General features: G+C 45.1%; 1 protein-coding gene across 4 annotated transcripts in view; it reads left to right on the plus strand.

The window, feature by feature from the left end:
- Positions 1–20,794, plus strand: part of prkg1b (protein kinase cGMP-dependent 1b) — a 131,511-nt gene that overhangs the window by 24,592 nt on the left and 86,125 nt on the right. For all 4 annotated transcript variants that reach the window (XM_031561501.2, XM_012820035.3, XM_031561503.1 and 1 more), the window contains exon 3: positions 16,282–16,395. In XM_031561501.2, the coding sequence (XP_031417361.1) occupies positions 16,282–16,395 (114 nt within the window). The remainder of the gene's footprint in view (positions 1–16,281; positions 16,396–20,794) is intronic.

A 20,794-nucleotide genomic window follows, 5' to 3' on the forward strand; every position in this document is an offset into this window, starting at 1 on the left:
GTTTCAAAATTGAGATCTGAGTCAAGTATGACGCCTAGGTTTCTGGCTTGGTGCTTGGTGTTAAGTGCTAGTGTTTTTAAGTGTGCAGTTAGTTTCTCTCTCTCGTTTTTTTCACCAATGACTAATACCTCTGTTTTATCTTGGTTTAGCTGGAGAAAGTTTTGTGACATCCATACATTTATATCAGAAATGCAATTTACCAAACAATCAATAGAGCTGTAGTTGTTGGGTGTTACAGAAATATAGAGCTGGGTGTCATCTGCATAGCTATGATAGTCGATGTTGTGCCTCCTAATTACACTACCAAGGGTAGCATGTATAGACTGAAAAGTAAGGGCCCTAAAATGGATCCTTGAGGGACCCCACAGGTCATACAAATGTTTTTTGAGCTGTGGTCTCCGAGGGCGACAAAGTATTCCCGGCCAGTTAGATAGGTCCTAAACCAGTTTAGGACCGGACCAGTGAGGCCAACCCAATTTTCAAGTCTATCAATAAGGATATTGTGATCAACAGTATCAAAGGCTGCGCTCAGATCCAGAAGGGCCAAGACAGATAGTTTTTTGGAGTCAGCATTAATCCTGAGATCATTTACAACCTTGACTAATGCCGTTTCTGTGCTATGATTGGAGCGAAAACCAGATTGGAAGGTGTCAAATGCACAGTTAGCATCTAGGAAATTATTTAACTGTTTAAAGACAATTTTTTCCAGGATTTTGCTTAGAAAGGGAAGGTTAGAGATGGGTCTAAAATTGTTTAGAACTGAAGAGTCTAAATTGCTTTTCTTCAGGAGGGGTCTCACCAGGGCAGTTTTAAGTTCTGATGGGAAAATACCTGTAAGCAGGGAACAGTTTATAATGGCTAGAATGTCCTTAGACACAGAGTCAAAGATGGTCTTAAAAAATTTGGTGGGAAGGGGATCAAGAGGGCATGTAGACGGCTTCAGTTGTGACACTATTTTGCTCAGCATTTCTATATCAGCCAGTGCAAAAAAGCTCATACTGTTACAGCATGGTGGAAGGGGATCAGAAAACAAGACATTTGGAATTTCTTGAGCAATATTTTTCCTAATGTTCGTTATCTTATCTCTGAAGAATGCTGCAAATTCCTCACATTTGGAGGTGGAAAAGAGACTATCATCTACTTTAGGTGCAGGATTTATAAGGCTGTCTATTGTTGAAAAGAGGACCCTGGAATTGTTAGAATTTATAGATATCAAATTAGAGAAATGATCCTTCCTAGCATTTCTTATTGCTTTATTAAAGACTGAAAGTTTATCCTTAAAGATATCAAGGTGGACCTGTAGCTTGGTCTTTCTCCATGTACGCTCAGACCTTCTGCAGGATCTCTTAAGTTTAATAATTTCCTCATTTCTCCATGGAGCTTTTTGTTTGGCTAAAACCTTTTTTTGTTTCAATGGTGCTACAGAGTCAAGTGCTGTCCTTAATTTTGTATTTAGAGTAGTTACTAGATCATTAACACATGATGGCCCCGTATCTGGGTTTTTTGCACTAGTTATGTTCATCATTACTTTGAAATTCTCAGCTGCTGCAGAGTTAAGATAGCGTTTCTTAATAAAACATTCAGCACTATTTCTAACTTTAGGTACCAGTGCTGTAAAGAAAATACAAAAGTGGTCAGAAAGAGCAAGGTCACAGATAGACGATATAACAGTTGTAAGACCCTTTGTAATAACTAGATCAAGGGTGTGGCCACGGTTGTGAGTGGGTTCAGTGATGTGTTGTGTAAAGTCCATGGAATTCAAGAGATTCATAAAATCCCGGGCCTTTGAGTCGTTCCCATTATCAACATGTATGTTAAAATCACCAGTGATAATAATCTTATCGTAGTTTGTGTGTATAATGGAGAGTAGTTCTGAAAAGTCTGTTAGAAAAGTGGGACATTGCTTGGGTGGCCTATACACAGTTACTGTCAGAACAGGAGGCTAAGATAAGGCTAGGATAAGCATTCAGATTAAAAATAAAATAACAATGTCCTCATTACATTTCTCTATCAAAGTGTTATTGTTGTTGCAAGTGCCACATATTAACCTTACGTTTAAAACATTTAACCTAACAAGAAAATAACTTTCTAGATATTTGGGAAATTTGTAGGGGTATGCATATTTACCATCTCTCAACCCATCCTATGAATGGTCAGTCCCATCCGCTAGGTTCACAGAGTGCGGTCTGCCTGGCTTCTAAGTGTTCGTATCAGACAGTGGAAGTAAGTTTGAGAAGACAGTGCCAATGAAGTGAAATTAAACTCAATTGGAAAGAAAGAAAAAAAAAATCTGTTGACCTTAGAAAACTAAGAACCCTCCAGTGCTGTTGTACACAAGGTGGCTCTCTCCGCAGCGATGGGGGTCACTGATTCACTGGCGTCTGTGGATCTCGGCCCTGAAGCAGTGTGTGCGCTCTTTTCTGCTGCCTAGCCTCCAGCTCCTCCTGCCGTAATCATTATTAGTGGGCTCTGATAAAAAAATAACACCCACAAGGCATCTCTCCTGAACTCGTTTCCTTGTTCAGTTCAGTCAGCCTCAGAAGATTAGATTTATATGGCCACCAGGCTTCAGGCACTAACTGGATAGTAATTCACCAACTTCCTCTCTGTGTGGGCAATTTAGTTATGGAAGAGCCCACTAACTTGTCTAACCTGTCTGTCACACACTACATAATGTTCATAAAATGACAAGAGGATAAACTTAAGGCATGACACGGTGAGAAAAATTATGAGGAGATGAAATAGGCGTTTGTAATTACATTGTAATTAACATTTTGGCAAAATGAATACAAAGGCGCAACAGTAAAACTCAGCAATGCTAATTAAAGGGGGATAATGGGCCCAGTGCCGTGTTAGCGAGATGCTTCATGTGGTAGCCATGCAGGCCGTTTTTGATGTGTTTTTGTGTGTTTTCAAACACGCTGTGCCTTCCACGTCCGCCCTTTTGTGGAGCGAGGGCTTCGCTCGCGTCAGAGCAGCAGGGGTACTCCCTGGACCTGTCTCGCCCCAAACAAAAAGCCCCCAAAATAGCCCCGCTAGAATAAACACAGCTCACAGCAGCCATTAAAACCACACGTCCAGATGGGCGGTCTGGAACTTGGCCATGTTACCTGATGTCTGGACATTTTTTCTTGCTTTTTCTTGGACATAATGGGTTTCTCTCTCTCTGTATGAAATAATTGAAAAGGGATGTGGAGGGGAGGGATTCCATTGAGGAAGCCACGGAGTTAGCGGTAGGAAACCTCTGCAAGTCTTTCTTCCTCAGTCCATGCCCCGTTCAGAGGTGTGAGCATTCATGAGATGCGGACATGTTGAGATGCTTGATTCAGGTGCGTCACGCTGTCTGGCCGGGGAGGATCCAGGTTGACGTGTGAAGCATGCTAGAATGTTCCGCAGCTGTGCCATGCTTGTTTAAAATCCTTCCTTCCCAGGTGCTCCACGCTCAGCATCAGAGCCAGTCATTACGACGCTCTGAAAAGTCTGTCTAAAATGGTGGCTTTTCATCACTTAAATTGCAGAGTAATTGCCACGGTTCAGCCAGTTAAGGAGCCTCTTGTCACATTCACAATATCACACATCTGGTTCAGTCAGGAAGTTAATTTTGGTGCCAAAGACTATTTGGTTGGCGTGAGTGGAGTCTGATGGCCACACTGGCTGATATAAATTCCTTTTGATTGATTAGCTTTGCTCTCCATGTGTGAGAGCTAACAGTTAGCATGCTGAGCACCTCTGGCATATCTTTACGTGAAGCCTCCATCATATGACTAACATGACCACTACGTTAACATATATATGTATAACAGTATAACATATATCATGATCAGTAATTGTTGTAGTAATCCTGTGACAGCTGCCATAACACGTTTATGACATGTTTGTGTTATTGATTGGATTTCCTTCCCAAAGTCTGAAATTACAGTTGGAAAAAAATGGAGGAACGTTTCAGGAGAGTAAGAATCAACAGCGTTGGCGACTGTCATAGCAGTAAGGACACTGACACTAATTGGAAGTGGCTCTGTGAAGACATGGCTGGCTCTTCTCAAGGACGGCAGAATGGCTTTGTGACGCCACTTGACTCTCTGCATGGGCTTCTTCTAGGCGCTGCTCTGCGCTCATCAAGTGGTCGTTCTGGTGGTCAAGTGGTCACGCAGACATGCATATGCACACACACACACACACACACACACACACACACACACAGACATGCATATACACACACAGACACATGCAGACACGCACACACACACACACACACACACAGACACGCACACACACACACACACACACACACACACACACACAGACATGCACACACACACACACGCAGACATGCACACGCACACGCACACGCACACGCACACGCACACACAGACACACGCACACACAGACATGCACACACAGACACACGCACACACAGCCATGCATTCATCGTCTGCTGTCTGCTTTTTTGCGCCATGTGGCACCCCAGATGACAGAACCTAGCCTGTGCAGCATCAACAGGAGAAGCATCTTGTGAGCCTTTTCTAGACACGGAAATCATGTCGCTGGTGAAATCGCACCTCAAACGCAGTGCCACGCACCGCTCCTGAAACAGCCTCATACTCACCGGGCTACACGGCCTAAGCCACAGAGTAACACTTCACGTCACGACATCCACCAGCACACCACAAGCCCTTTCTTATGTGGAGGTAGTTGCATGGCAACCCCTTCTGTGTGCTCATCTCGAAGTGTTTATTTGCTCTGATGTGATGCAGGTTCCTCTGGCGTGTTCCTGTGCATGTGTGTGTGTGTGGGTGTGTTTGTGTGTGTCTGTGTATGTCTGTAATATAATTACAGCAACAGCAACACTAGCCCCATGTTGTCACACCTGATTTGTAAAAGCCCCATCACATAGACGGTGCCTAACGGTAGGAGGCAGCCCTCGGAGGATTGGACTGGACTGAGTTGGTCCTGCTGAAGTCGCTGCAGTCAGTGCCCATGACAAAGTTGCACGCCAAAACTACAGCGACGCATATAAGGACGTGAATGGAGATCTAAACAGCCACTCCTCGTGTTTGACAGCAGTCCGCCGCTATCAGTTTTTCAACCTTTGCCAGATAGATAGATAGATAGATAGATAGATAGATGGATACTTTATTAATCCCGAGGGAAAAGGTGAACTCTCACAGGACAGGCAACTAACAAGTCTCATGTTCTGAGATGTTCTGACTGCTTCTTTCAAGTGTATTTCAGACTGACATATTCTCACGTCACTTCCCCATTAAGCCAAAACCAGTGCAGTTGACCATGTGAAAACACAGAGAACTACTGATGGCAAAGTCATCCCTTTGGACAAAAGCGTCTGCTAAATGACTAAATGTAAATGTAATGCAAAGGGGAATATCAGTAAAGGAAAAATGCAGTGTGAGAATTCCTAGAAAGATTTCCTGCTATGTAACAATTACAATGTATGCAACTTTGACTGCAGTTGGATGGTCAGTGGTCATTGTACATTGCCAATTCCATGGCGACATACTGTTTGTTATATCTATGTGAATGCTGAGGCAGGGATATTTCATTGTGCAGCGGGTGCTACATGGCAGGATGACGTCTGTCTGCTCTGCTTCTATTAATGCTCAGCGAAAGCTCTTGATAAAGCGAAAGCTCTTGATAAAGCTCCCAAAACGCTGTCATGGCTCACAACATTTTAAATATTTTCAGAAACGCTTTCAGTTTTACTGTCACCCCCGACGGGCAAACACATATATTTGTTTACCAAAATACTGGGGGAATTCTGAAAGCTTGGCAAATGTTTCCAAAGTAACTCATGCAGAAAAATTATGCTTTTGATGTTTGCGAATGCTCTGTCTACGCTTAAATCCATCTCGGGATTGAGAAACGTTTTCACTGTGGGGTTTTTCCCCAAACGCTTGTAATACTATTCGCAAAATGATTACGACCAGAATAGAAAGTTCTCCAATAATCTTAGTGAGATTAAAATGGGTTACACAATTTAATTATGCAAATGGTCTCTAATGAGGATAGGCATGTTAGACGGACACCTGCACTTATGCTAATGCAGTGATCGTACAATTAGAAGGAGTAGAATAAAGACGAGCTTCATCCCTCTATGTACTGTGCCGGGGAACTGCCTGTCGCACAAACAGATGTTGGGCAGGTCATTTATTTAACATCATCAATGTCCCCGCTGGTTCATTTAGGTTAACTTACTTCCATTTTTTAATGTTTGAGAAATGAGCTGAGAATGAGAAACGTCCATTCTACTCTATTCAAGTTCCGCAGCTGTGATGCAGTATCCCGCCATTCATCACACTGACTTATACTTCCTTGAATCTCATATGCGAGTTTGTCATAGTCCCTCTGTTAAAACAGTCATCACCCCACAGTGACAGCCTGGGAGCAGCGATCTCAGTCAGAAGATTCAAATCAGGGGAGGTGCTGCCTGTCCCATCTGTCACATTCATGCCAGCGGTAGCGCCCGCCGTCCTACAGGCTTGCGCGTCCTAATTGGTGAGACTGCTCAGGTCATGCCTCTCATTTTGGGGGCGCCGTGTCTCAGTGTAGCAATCTCTGCCCACAGCAGGAAGAGGGCTGCGTGGGTGCCGGGCTCCAGACGGTGAGAGGCAGTAATGAACTGGAACGGGCACATGGCAGGGGGAAAGGAAGGAGGGATTTGTTGGAGATGCCTGAGCGCTAATAGATTAAATCAGATGTGTTTAGTGTCGGGCTGTCTGACGGGTGGCAGTTCAGATGATGCAGCTCCTACAGTGGAGTGCTCACTGAAATAGTGCATAGATAAAACCTACTCTGCATCTTCTCTGCCTTTTTGAAACTTTGAGCTTTGAGCTATCCTTCCACTCTTGAAGAAGGAGTTAAATCGGCTTTTTAAAATAGTGCAGAGCTGTGACACTCTACAGTGTGTTACTTCTGTTCTCTCACCTTTGCTGGTTTGATTTTTGGTAGATTTCAGGGTGATGAAAAACTGCCGTGTGTTAACACCAGCCTGCCAGCCTGGCATTCCCTGGGCGTGTGTGTGTGTGTGTGTGTGTGTGTGTGTGTGTGTGTGTGTGTGTGTATTGGGGGGGGGTGGTGGCCTCATTGCATGTCTAAACATGACGGAACAACTAATCATCCTCTGACTCTGTCATCACCATAGCAGTGTGAGGCCTTGACATCCCTCTGCCAATTCATCTCCACTGAGTAGACCATTATCCCCTCTCAGTAAAATATTCAGCATTTGCATTTGCAGTCAGGCATGGCAATGGCATACTAAATGTGATTCGAAATGCCTTAATAACTGTCTCTAATGAGGGCCCTTAAAACTCTTCGCCTGGCAAATATCTCCGAAGCAGACGGATAGCACGGGGGCTTTTTAGTGCCATTTCGCTGTCATATTAATCCCCCGCACACCGAGACGCGGCATTGATAGGAAATGCGGTAGAAGTCATGTTAAGTTTGTTTGCCATCGCCCGTAATGGCAGGGGAGCGGTTTTTGTGGCATTTCATAATTTCTGCCGGATTGATTGGTGAGCTTAGAAGGGCTTAAAAGCGATGTCCTGCGGCACAGCTACAATGTAGGCGTAATGACACTGATTATTATGTGTGTGTGTGTGTGTGCGTGAGTGTCTTTGTGTGTGTGTGTGTGTGTGTGTGTGTGTGTGTGTGCCTTGCATTTGTGTGTGTGTCTGTGTGTGTGTGTGTGTGTGTGTGTGTGTGTGTGTGTGTGTGTGTGTGTGTGTGTGTGTGTGTATCCATGTGTGGGTTCTTGGAAATAATACTGAAATGGCTGATCATGACACTCCAGTACAGCAATCAGTTCATGTTTTCAGTGGTTTTGAAATAGTTGAAGTTGAGATGGAGAGTATTTGTGTGGGGGCGGGGATCTCGTAATAGATTTATTCAGTTGTTAACATTTATGATTGACCCTAATTCCCACCGAACATTCATTCGATCAAGCAATGTTCTTGCTGCATCAACAACAACTGACATCCTCCTCCTCCTCTCCGTCAGACACACACACACACACACACACACACACACACACACACATATCTATACCTATACATGTCTGCCCATATCTGTACAAGTGTATGAATACACTGGAGAGCGTTGGTGGTCCTGGCTGCTTTGGGTGCTCTCTGATGTCACAGGAAGAGCTCGGCTGTGTCCAGACAGTCTCTGTCTGAGGGGGTAAAAGGAGCCTCTTGTTGCCAGTAGATTTGTTATCTCAGCCTAGCGCCTCGAATCGAGGCAGCTCGCCGTGACCGTTCATTCTCTGTTTGTCTTCAATCAGTGTGCATAAGCGCTTTCTATCAGACAAAAAGAAAAACAGGGAATAAAAAAAGCAATCAACCGCCTCAGTCATTTTTGTTTGCTGGTTTACGGAGCATTTCAAAGGTTTGACATTTGGACATGCAGGAATAGAGATGAGAGTGACGCAGCGATGTCTGCAGATTAAACCAGCCTGTAACGCTGATATTTGATTCTGTTCTTTCTCAAATTCAGAGTTGCTTAATTAGCATGAGTATTGGATTGACTGGATGCGGTGTTAGCAAAGCACAAAGAACAGATTTGTTGGTTTGTTGATTTGTTGAACAATTTACCGATACAGTGATGAATGGTTGTTGTTTCCTTTCTCTGTTGCCAAAAGCAAAAGAAAGAAATGATAGCCATCATCTCTGACCCCTTCCCTGTCAGACGATCAGATAGAGCCTCAGAGAGATTTGCATGAGGCCGACAGTTCCTCAACTCCCACAACTGGAGAGGAAGTGAGGTCACTGCCCCAGTGCACATGTGAAGGCACATGGCATTCATCCAAAAGCAAAACAAACAAAACAAAACAAAATGTAAAAGCCACGATGGGAAAAGACCAGCACACCAATCTCTGACCAATATAATTGCCGTATTTAACTGTACCTTGGTTAAAACGAAGTTTGACCGTGGAGTTTTTAATGGACATTATGCTTGAAAACAGGATGTGGGTTATGTAAACATCAGTCAAGGTCTTACACAGGCAAATGAATGGCTTATGGGAAATAAGCCATAAGGCAATACTCCCACGTCTGAGACTGACGGAGAGTTCAGGATCAGAGTGCGTTCAGCACTATTGTCAACACAGTTTCAACTGAATGAGATTGGCTTTCCTCTGTGTGTTCGCTGACTGCATGTGGGCACGAACAGACACCACTGACTCAAATAAATGCAATCAAGTGGTTGTAGAGAAGGAATTTGTAAATGTCTGGTATCCTTGGAGTCTAAACAGATCTCCTGCATTTTATTCATACACTTGCTTTGTCCAGTGTGTGATGTTTTGTCCAAGCTACTATGAGCTAGTTTTAATGCAGCAGTAACACACCAGTCAGTAGGAAGTGAGTGTCTTGTGTAAGAAGCAATCATGAAGCAGCTTAGGTTAAATAAGATCAGTTGCCTTGCTGAGTTTGTCTGTATGTGCATGCGTAGGGAGATTATGAAATATTTGGCAACAATGAATGTGACGATGTCATCAAGACCCTAACTACCTCACACACTGTAGTGAACTTAGCTTTTCTCACACCGCCTCCATCCCCACTCATGCAGTTATCAGTGGCAGTGTGTCTACATGTGTGTGTACATGTGTGTGTACATGTGTGTGTAGATGTGTGTCTACATGTTTGTGTACATGTGTGTGTGCATGTTTGTGAACATGTGTGTGTACATGTTTGTGTACATGTGTGTGTGCATGTTTGTGAACATGTGTGTGTACATGTGTGTGTACATGTGTGTGTAGCTGCAGGACAAATGAAGGTGCAAAAAACGAAAACAAAAAGAAAATGCCTCAGGACTGCTAATTTTCCCCTCAGGACTGCTAATTTTGTTTTGTTTTTGTGTTTTGTACTTCAGTGCTGCAGGTTTGTTTTTTGTGTGTGTGTGTGGCATCTGAACCCCCAGGGCCATAGGTGTGTCTTTTCTTTTAGTTTGTTTGCGTTTTGCATATCAGCGCTGCAGGTTTTTCATTTGTGTGTTTCTCTGTTTTGCACTCTTGGGCTGCGTGTCTTCTGTGTTTGTATGTTCATCTGCACGCCAGGACCACAGGTGTTTGTATGTTCATCTGCACGCCAGGACCACAGGTGTTTGTATGTTGCATCTGCACGCCAGGAACACAGGTGTTTGTATGTTGCATCTGTATATCAGGAACACAGGTGTTTGTATGTTGCATCTGTATATCAGGAACACAGGTGTTTGTATGTTCATCTGGACATCAGGGCTGCACGCTTTTGTTTTTTTGCGTTTTTTTTTTATTGGCATCAGCCGAGAGGGTGGATTAGAGTCCTACCCTGTTGCCTGCAGTCTGTCAGGTGTGTGTGTGTGTGTGTGTGTGTGTGTGTGTGTGTGTGTGAACTGAACCAAGCTCAAAGCCACAGGGCTGTGGTTAGGCTGGCAGGCTACTGTACTAGCCAACATTTAAGGGCACACACACTCACACACACACACACACACACGCACTCGATTATGTCCCCTTTAAGAAGAGTTTGTAAGTGATGTGTCTCTGAAAATGACAGAATAATATATAAATGAGTGTAAAACACTCAAGATTGTTGAGTTTAATGTGTGTGTGTTGTGTGTGCATGCTCAGTTTGGTGCCATGCTCCTGTGCTAACATTTGGATGAAGTGACGGGTGCTTTGCATGTTTGCAAAATAGTCACAGATACCGTGATGCTCCTTCTCGCGCTTTCTCCCCTATCTACCTAGTTATCAGAGAGCATCAGCGAATAGGAAAATGCCTTGTATAAGAGCCCACTGTTGCTGTCTCATAAATATGCATTTCCCTAGTTCATTAAAACTGCACAGTATCCCATAGTTCCCTGCGATGATAAGGGCCCATTATCAATTAGACAGTCTCCTGTTGGTCTGTTGTTGTGATACAATTCAAACAAGCATGAACTGCAAGTCTGTACCTCAAAGTGGGTTATGGAAATGAAGAGCGTCTCCTGCATTATACATACAAAACGACATTATTATGCTTCTGTGGCTGTAAACATAGGCTTTCTTATGACATCTTATCAACGTGAGGAGAAATGGGTGGTTAAAGCTTAAATAGTGTAGGTTGGTTGGGGGGGGGGGGGGGGGGGGGACCTGTAAAATTGTATTTCTATATTCTGTATTTCTATGAATACATTAGAGCTGTCTGCTGCTTCTCACCACCCACACACACAAACACACACACACACACACTCACACACACTGTGAAAGTGAAAATGGGTGATGTCTATGTCCTGTCGGGCGGGCGGGCGGGCGGGCGGGGTGAACCCAGGTGAAGTGAAAGCATAGAGGATTATTCCTCTCAGACGCTGGGCTGGGTGATTGCCTCTGTAATCAGCAGGGGAGAGGAGAAGAAATACCTCAGCTTCTTTTCCTCTGGCTCACAGCAGCCTAGCTGTAGTGACACGACTAAAGTACTGCATTACATCAACACACACACACACACACACACACAGCGACATATATCCCGTCAAGACAAACAACCACACACACACTCACAAACACACACTCACAATCCCAACCCTACACGCACACACCAACCCACCCATGCACACGCATAGGCACATAGACACACACACACACACACACACATAAGCAAAACCCACACGACCACACACCCACACACACCTCAACGGCTGCTGCAGCTGATGAAGTTAGTGCTTTGGAGTAGCATCATGCTGTAGTGTTATGAGCTTCACCTCAGGCGCAGATCAAACCCTCTATCTCAGAAAGGAGAGAGACTCAAGAGCTCCTCTGATAAAGTTTAACAGCCCCGGCCATAAATTGTCAGGACGCCCTTGTAGTTTTCGGCGGATAAAAACCAAGATGCAAGCGCTGCAGAGGTCGCAGGCTCAAATTCCCACTTCAAATCATTGTCATAAAAAACGAATGCGCTCCTTACCTAACAAAAACTAGCCTTTGAAAAACAGCAACAAAAAAAAGAGTTACGTAATCCAAGCACGTTAGAGGCCACTGTGAGGAGAGCACACGGCTGAAGCGTTAGTGCACTGTGGTGGTGTGTTTCCCCCCGGGGCTGACCTACAACCAGCTCCTCCTGTCAGAGAGGAGCACCTCTGAGAGAAGAGGGATGTAAAAGATCCCCCCCCCCCTCCCCGGCCCCACAGTGCTCTTGGGAGGTAGGAGGATGGAAGATCCATGTTAGAGAGAGAGAGAGAGATTGAGTGAAATGGAAGGAGAGAAGATGATAAAGATAGGGGGAGGGAAAATAAGACAGGTGGGAAGTGAGGGAGAGAGAGGGAGAGAGAAAGTTTAAAAGAGAGGGGGAGAGAGAGTGAGAGAGAGAGAAATCAGAGAAAAAACAGATAGAGAGAGGGAAGGAATGTAAGAGACAGGGAGAGAAGAAGGATGGAGAAAAAGAAAGAGAGAGAGAGTGAAGGAGAGAGAGAAAATAAAGAAAAAGCGCATGTTAAGGTGCTGTGCACATCGATCCGTCCCTTGCCGCTTGACCAGTGGGCCAAATATAGAGGTGATCTCGTGTTGGGGAAAGCAGCAGGCAACCTTGAGCCTCACACTTGACCCCCCACACACACACACACATACACACACACACACACACACACACACACACATACTACCTTTTCCCCCCCACCGCTCCCACCCCTGCTGGTCATCTCCGCTGAATGTGTTAAAACATGTCCAGGCTTTTGAAAGATATTGGCCTCTTACTCTCCATGTGTGAATAGGTTTAGTGCTAGGGGAAATCCCTTCAATAGCCTCTGTGTTTGTGGATACAAGTTTTTCACTTTTCGGTAACCCCACACCCTGGCAACAGAGTGTTCAGTGTGTGTGTGTGTGTGTGTGTGTGTGTGTGTGTGTGTGTGTGTGTGTGTGTGTGTGTGTGTGTGTGTGTGTGTGTGTGTGTGTGTGTGTGTGTGTGTGTGTGTGTGTGTGTGTGTGTGTGTGTGTGTGTGTGTGTGTGTGTGTGTGTGTAGGTGTGTGTAGGTGTGTGTGTGTATGTGTGTCGAAGGGTGGTTTTAGGTTTGCAACGTGCAATGTCATTTTGGGCTTTTGGAGATGTGGTATGAGGTGTCATGGGATCTGAGTGTACCCTCCGTCACTTGGAAGAAAAGAACAAATCCACGTGTGCCCTTCATGCCAAGGATCTCATGCCCTGAGTGTTGCTTTGGTGCCAGAACCGGAGGGCTGGAAATCTTGGGAATGTGACAGGAATGATTTGTGACAGTGTTGACATTCAGTGCCTCCACAGTCTCCTCCAGGTACAGTCAGGTGTTATTTGCCGTCAGCTGTACAGCATCACCTTCGGTATCACCCTCCTATCAGTCACATGGCATTATCGGACCGCAGGTGGCTGTGCGTGTGTCAGGGTTTCCGCTAGGATTTATTTTCTTGCCGGTCCGGTGTCTGATTATTTCACTGGAAAAATGTGAAACTTACCGGTCACGTCTCAATAACAGTCTATGTTGCATACACAGATATAATGTACACCTAGGTTGACGAATGAATGACAGTGACCTCAAATCAGTTTGACTATTTACTGAACAGTAATGATTGAGCAAAACGAACGGTAACGATTGAGCAAACATCTCAACATTAGCCACTAAAATGTAGACTATTAGGAAACAACAGTAACCTATAAACATCTGAAGCCTGTTGTAGCCTTTAGGCTACCAGGTAACATTTAATTTTCTCCCTTTCCTTTGTGCCCTTCTCCTCTGCAGCCAAATTGAAATGCTTGCAATGCGCATAAGCCGCGACACTCTCTCCTCTTCCAGACCACGACTTTAATTTGATTCTGTAGAGAGAAGCCCCTCTGCTGGCACACTTGACATGGCCAAAACACAGGCCGCCATTTTGGCCCAGTCTGGGTTAAGCTTGCTGAACTCCTAAATAAGTACTTTGCATTCTGTTGCAAAAAAAAAAAAGCATAACCATGGAGTGCCGTCACATCTGGCCGTGCGCTCTTGGCATCAAAGTGGGGGGTGCAGCTGCTGATTCTGTCCTCACTTCAGGGGAAGTCGCACCCTTTTGCGGAAAAAAGTACTTCATGCTGTTTTGCTACTAAAACACAAATAAAATACTGTGTAGGGATCGCGAACATTAAAGCTTGGTTTTGTATGAACATTATTATAAGACATTTTGACCGGCAAGTTTTTAAGTGTATTGTTTTTTTTAAATACATTTTGCCAGGCAAAAACTGGTCATTACCAGCTAATTGAAAACCTAGTGTGTGTGTGTGTGTATGTGTCGCTGTGTTGGTGTGTGTGAGATCCACTTGTGTCAGTTTGTGGGGCCTTGTCGTAGCTAAGCTGCGGTTATAGAATTATGTGTCCACACAGGATATTACACTATTGACGACGTGTCTGTTAACATGTTTACTGAGACAGAATATTAATGTTGATAACTCAATGCACCAGATGTAAACACGAGCCCGTAATCGCCTCTCAGTGAACAAGAGCGAGAGAGGGAGAGAGAGAGAGAGGGAAAAAAACACTCTTCATTGTCCTCCATCCCAGACATCATATTGCATTGTCACTCCCCATCAGATAAAGCTGTCAAACGGTGATGGAAATCTAATAAACGCATTTGAGGGAGCGTGAGAGAGGAGGAGAAAGAGATAGAGCGAGAGAGAGAGAGAGAGAGAGAGACAGAGGGGAGGAAAGAGCAGGGAGAGGGGGACCTGAATAGAGCGTCTTTCTCTCTACTAGCGCACGGTTTGGTTCATCGCCTACCAACTCAGGTGCCTTCCGGTGGACTCTCAAAGCACAACACCACAACTTAGCCTCACACTATGATACGCGTTCAATTTTTTGCCGAAAGTCTGCATTTTTTTTCTTCATTTATTTGCTGTTTTAAGGAATTAATTCTATGGATGTTTTATTTGTGTTCTCTTAAATCTGGCCGTCAGTGCTACAGAGAGCTTTTGTCGGTGCTAACCGTGGTGTTTGGTGCCTGTGCTAACCGCGGTGTTTGGTGCCTGTGCTAAGCGCGGTGTTTGGGTGGTGAATTTGGGTCGGTGTTGATGACAGAGCGGGTGTATGGGGAACAGCCTAATGGAGCAGCTGCTCCTGCTGCAGGCGATGGGCTGATAGCATCGAGGCAGGTCACCAGCCCTCCGTCGCTGTGCCCCGTGTCCGCTGTGTGTCTCTCTCTTATCTCTTACCATCCCGGTGAAACGAGGACACCAGCAGCCTCAGCGACTCCGAATGTTAAAAAAAGGCAGCGTGAGGCTAAAGTAAAAGATGTTTTGGTTGGACTTGATTTAAACATCCATTGTGTGATTGTGAACCCAACTATGAGTAGCTAATTAACTCTTATTCAGTACATATTATATTTAATATGGTTTTCATTCTAGCCAACTACCTGTCAATTGTCGACCAACCATGACCATAGCTTGACCTCAGCACAATTTAAGCCTGTTTGCCCCTTTTACGTGTCAGAAGATGGTTTATTGATGATTTTTTTCTTATTTTTTTTTTATACTGCCCTATTGAAATAAACATAGGCTAAAAGAAATGTGAGTCTGTGCACGCTTCCTTTCGCTGTTTTATTCAAATAAAAAATGGATACTCTCCTAATCAAAGGAGGAGGGGTGAATAGTTGTGGGTTCAGAAGTTGAGGTTGCCAGGGCAACTATAACGGAGACACACAATACATTCTCAACAAATGCGCCGTGATGTGAACAAACCCATTTCCATCAACATTAGTTGCATTTTACCCTATAGTATGTGCAAATAGGGAGTTTATCCACCCCCCTCTAGCGAATACATTTCTTATTCGACTTAGACAATTTTATGCAAATTTGAATGGTGCAAAATTGGCATCACAAAAGTTGGATGGAAACCAGCTAATGTGTCTTTAATAATTCGTTCAAAGGCCATTTCAAAATGCACTGGCAGCACCTGGTGCTTTGTAATGTGATTTCCAACCTAACGTCACTCTACCTGGTGGACCTGCTGGACCCATTTTCATTTCCATTCCCCCTTTTTGTTCATTTCTGTTTGCAGCGTATCTTTCCTCCCCCATTGCTCCCCTCCCGACAGCCTTGTGCCCCAGGCCTGTTAAAGTAACGAGATGTGACTTTTAATTTGGCGCATTAGCCCTCTTCGCCTCTGTCATCACAGCGTTGAGCGCAGGTCGCATTTTCAGCATGTCAGGCTCGCTTTCGCGACCAGTGCATCAAAGGTAATAAAACTCACGCAAGGGGGAGAAAAAAAAACGTAGAAAAATAAAACTGAAAAGAATGAAAGTGAAAAAAAGGGATGTTTTGTGATTGGTTCCAGATGGAAAGGTGGAGGTGACGAAGGAGGGGGTGAAGCTGTGCACCATGGGGCCGGGGAAGGTGTTCGGGGAGCTGGCCATCCTCTACAACTGCACCCGCACAGCCACCGTCAAAGGTAAGACCAGCTCGCTCTGTTTACCTGCCTGTCTGACAATCTGTCTGTCTGTCAACAGTAAGACCAGCTCGCTCTATATACCCGTCTGTCTGACTATCTGTCTGTCTGTCAAGAGTAAGACCAGCTGGCTATGTTTACCTGTATACCTCTGTATAATTGGTTTTCTGCTTGCCTACACTTCTGTTAGTTCTGTTGATCTTTCTGTCTGACTCAGTCTCCACATTTGTTATTCTGTTTAAATGCCTACCTGTCTATCTGTTGGTCTGTTTACATGCCTACCTGTCTATCTGTTGGTCTGTTCATATGCCTACCTGTCTATCTGTTTGTCTGTTCATATGCCTACCTGTCTATCTGTTGGTCTGTTCACATGCCTACCTGTCTATCTGTTGGTCTGTTCATATGCCTACCTGTCTATCTGTTGGTCTGTTCATATGCCTACCTGTCTATCTGTTTGTCTGTTCATATGCCTACCTGTCTATCTGTTTGTCTGTTCATATGCCTACCTGTCTATCTGTTGGTCTGTTCATATGCCTACCTGTCTATCTGTTTGTCTGCCCATTAGTCTGTCTGCCCTTCCACAGGGCTGTCTGTGGGAAAATCAGTTTATGTCTGTCCGTCTATCTATCTATCTTCTGTCTTTCTGTCTCCTTCTTACTCTCTCTTGACGAGGCATCGAAAGCCCCCGTCTCGGCCTTCCCCCAACGGCAAGAGACGAGGCAATTAGTATGCAAGCAGGCCATTCATTCTGATTCACCAGCCATTGTTTACACCAATTATTAAAATTCACTGCGCAGAGCAGCTCACTTTCCTTGCCCTCCTGGAGACCATAAGAAAACACTCTCAGCGGCTAATAGCATAAGTCAACAGCAGACAATGGCCGGTAAGTGGGGGGGGTTTGGGAATCCTCCGCTGAATACCTTAAGCCACGTATCTCGCCTTTCGTTGCCATTCCACAGTACCTGGCGCATATCCCCGGGAAAAAGATAGCAGTTATGCAAAACCTGCAGTTATGCAAAACCTGTGTGTGTGCGGTTGGAGGGTGTGTGGGTGTGTGAGTGTCGTGTGCTTGTGTGTGTGTGTGTATCATTATGTGTGTGTGTTTATGTATGTGAGTGCGCATGGACACCTGGGCTGAAAGGAATGTCTGCAGCTGTTTTGGGCAAAAAGTGAGCCTGCCAGTGAGGCAGTTACCAGAGACGTGTGGAAATCTTTGTGCCACCCTCCTGCCAGACATCATCAACCCCCCACCCACACACAAACACACAAATACACACCCACACCCACACACAAACACACAAACACACACACACACACACACACACAAACACACACCCACACCCCCCCCCCACACATCCACACACAAACAAACACACACACACACCCCCCCACTCACACACAAACACACACACACACGCACACCCACACCCCCCCGTCCACCCACCCACCCACACACAAACACCCCCCCCCCCCCCACACACACACACACGCAAACACACACACACACACCCCACTTACAAACAAACACACACACCCACACCCACACCCACACCCACACCCACACCGACACACAAACACACACCCCCCCCCCCCCCCCCCCCCCCCCCCACACACAAACACACACACACCCACAGCCACCCACACACACCACTGGCTGGATTAAAAGCCCGGTGCAGTGGTGCGATTGGTGCTGATGTCAGGGGTGTGTGGCTGTGGGCTCCATCATGCGGCAGGCAGGGCCTGGTGACTGTCACCGGGGTGAATGCAAACGACCCGCGACCCCGTCACAGCTGTTGCTTTATGGAAATCGGATCTGTTTTCACAGGCCGCATCCATTTCAGACGCTTTCATATTACCATGAGCTGAAACAGGGCAAGGAGGGAGGGCCTCTACTCACACACACACATGCACACACACACACACACACACACAGACACACACACACACACACACACACACACACACACTCAGAATTGAATGTGTGTCTGCATGTTGACACATGTTATCATTAAAACCAGGATTGGTAGATGTTTACACACACACACACACACACACCCAAACATCCTGCCCTTTGCCACACTCTTTGCTGTCGTCTGCCTCACCTCACAAAAGCCCTCACAGGTGATCTGGCTCGTCTTTGCTCGCCGCTCCAGTGAATTAACCTTTTAGCACATCGCACAAACAGGCACTCAGAGGCGCTGTTTAGACGGCGCGTTGCATGAATCATCAGCCATGGAAGGCTCCCCTCTCCCTTTCAAAGGGACATATGATGTCCCCCCGAACGACTGGCTCTGACGCTACAGCAGCAGAAATGAGCCTAGGAAGAGAGATATTAGTTCCGTGAACGACGAGAGCGAAGCGATCATTTCCATGTCTTTATATCACCTTTTGGACTCACTTTTAGGCGCATCCACTCTTGCATTAATAACATCCCCAAATGTGGCGGAATTGTAAAAAATCCTATTTAAATAGCCACTCCGGAGCAGACGCTATGAGAGGTCTTTGACAGGCAACGGTAATTAGGCTTTTCTGCGTGAAATATATTCCATTTCCTTTCAGTCACAATCACTGAACGCATCCTAAAGAGAGAGAGAGCAGGAGAGAACGTATAAATAAAGGTGAAGGAAGTGATGTTTTCATTATTTTTCCCTGCCGTGCTCTATCATTACAGCAAACAACATGCAAAACAAACAAAAGGAAGGCGGGCTTAAGTTAACTTGAAATAATCACTCCTGCTGTCAATCATCACTCTCCTCTCCATCAGACCTCACAGCAGGCGTGTCAGTGGTGTTTCATAACACTGCTTCTCATACCACAGGTGGCCTTAATAGGACATTACAGCAGTCATCCACAGATGTGCACTACATCCCATAATGACTAAGCCATTGTAAATGTTCAAATATCCCGTGCCCCAGATCTGGATACTCATTTGATGCTCTGTAATTGATGTGATTTTCCTCCACTCAAAGATGAGCTAAAGAGATGGAGCTGGAGCTGGAGCCCTGGTGGTTTTCCTCACAGATGTAGTGGCTATGCCACATGGATGCCCTCTGATACGGGTGCCCCCTATGGGTCAGTGTGAAAAACAGCACTTTGAAATGACGATTTGATTTGAATCCAAACACACACACACACACTCACAAGGATAAAGACAAGTGAATGAAACATTGTGCAACATGTGAATGGATGCGCACAAAAAAGGCTTAATATATATTTTTTCTTTCTTTTCTTTTTTTTTTTTACAAATGTTGAAAACTAGTCGGAGCCACTTGTATGTCTCATTTATAGAAACCAAGGACACAGTCGCATTGTTATGAAAAGGTTTAGATTGATGTCATGTCTACCAGTAGAATTGAAATAACCCTCCCAACGGTTGCTCAAAGCTACCAATGGAATACCAGTAAAGAGGTTACATTCTGATAGATTGACGCTGTTTTAAAGCTCAGCTTCACTTCACTGGGAAGTGGTTCGTGACAGTCAGTCAGCTGGTAAATGTGTCACTGAATCTCTCCATTCCTTTCCGTGCCATGTCTGCATGCAGCAAACCCCATTAGAATATGACCCAAGGGCAGACTGTGAGAGGAGCTGGGGTATGGTACTGCAGCCAGAGAGAGAGAGAGAGAGAGAGAGAGAGAGAGAGAGAGAGAGAGAGAGAGAGAGGTGGGGGACTGAGGGAGAGAGTGAATGTAGGTGTAGAGAACAACTTAGAGAGAGAGAGAGACAGAGGGAAGAGAGAGAGAGAGATACACCTGGATGTAGGATGTGTTCTGGAATGTGGATGGTTATTCCTGTATTTGTTTGTCTATTTATTGCTTCTTATTCACAATATGTGATTATATTAAAGCTAAATATAGGCACAGTGGCAGGGTATAGCTAGAAGCTAATTCTCACCTGTAGACCCTGGGGCAGGTAGCCGTTGCACAGGAGTGTGTTTCTGTCAGAGGGATCCATCATACGGTAGATATGATGATGGGGAAGGTGGTTGGAGGCAGTAGCAGTTCAGAAGCTTGAGAGGCAGCCATGTTGACATCTAATGTAAGCGGTGGGATGCTGTGGTGGTGGAATAAGTAGTATCTTACAGTCATGCCTCTGGACGGGCGGCACTGAAAGAGTGTTATTCTCATAGACGGTGGGTGTGCTGAAGTTATCAACAATGACAGCATGCATATTCTATACATTTTGTTTGTTTGTTTGTTTGTTTGTTTCTGCCTTTCTTTCTTTCTGCCTCTCAGGCATTTATTTGCATTTGGTGTTTTTCCTGAAATGAAAGTGCAGTCGATCTGAGCCACAGCTTGCTTTAGTTTCCCAAAGAGGTCAGTTCAAGGTCTAAATCTAAAAATGAATGCCATTCTGCTAAAACAAGGCTCATTTGGTTTTCATCGCAATGACACTGTCCATCTCT

Source organism: Clupea harengus, chromosome 23 (genome assembly GCF_900700415.2).
Source record: "Clupea harengus chromosome 23, Ch_v2.0.2, whole genome shotgun sequence".
In the NCBI taxonomy this organism is placed as follows: domain Eukaryota; kingdom Metazoa; phylum Chordata; class Actinopteri; order Clupeiformes; family Clupeidae; genus Clupea; species Clupea harengus.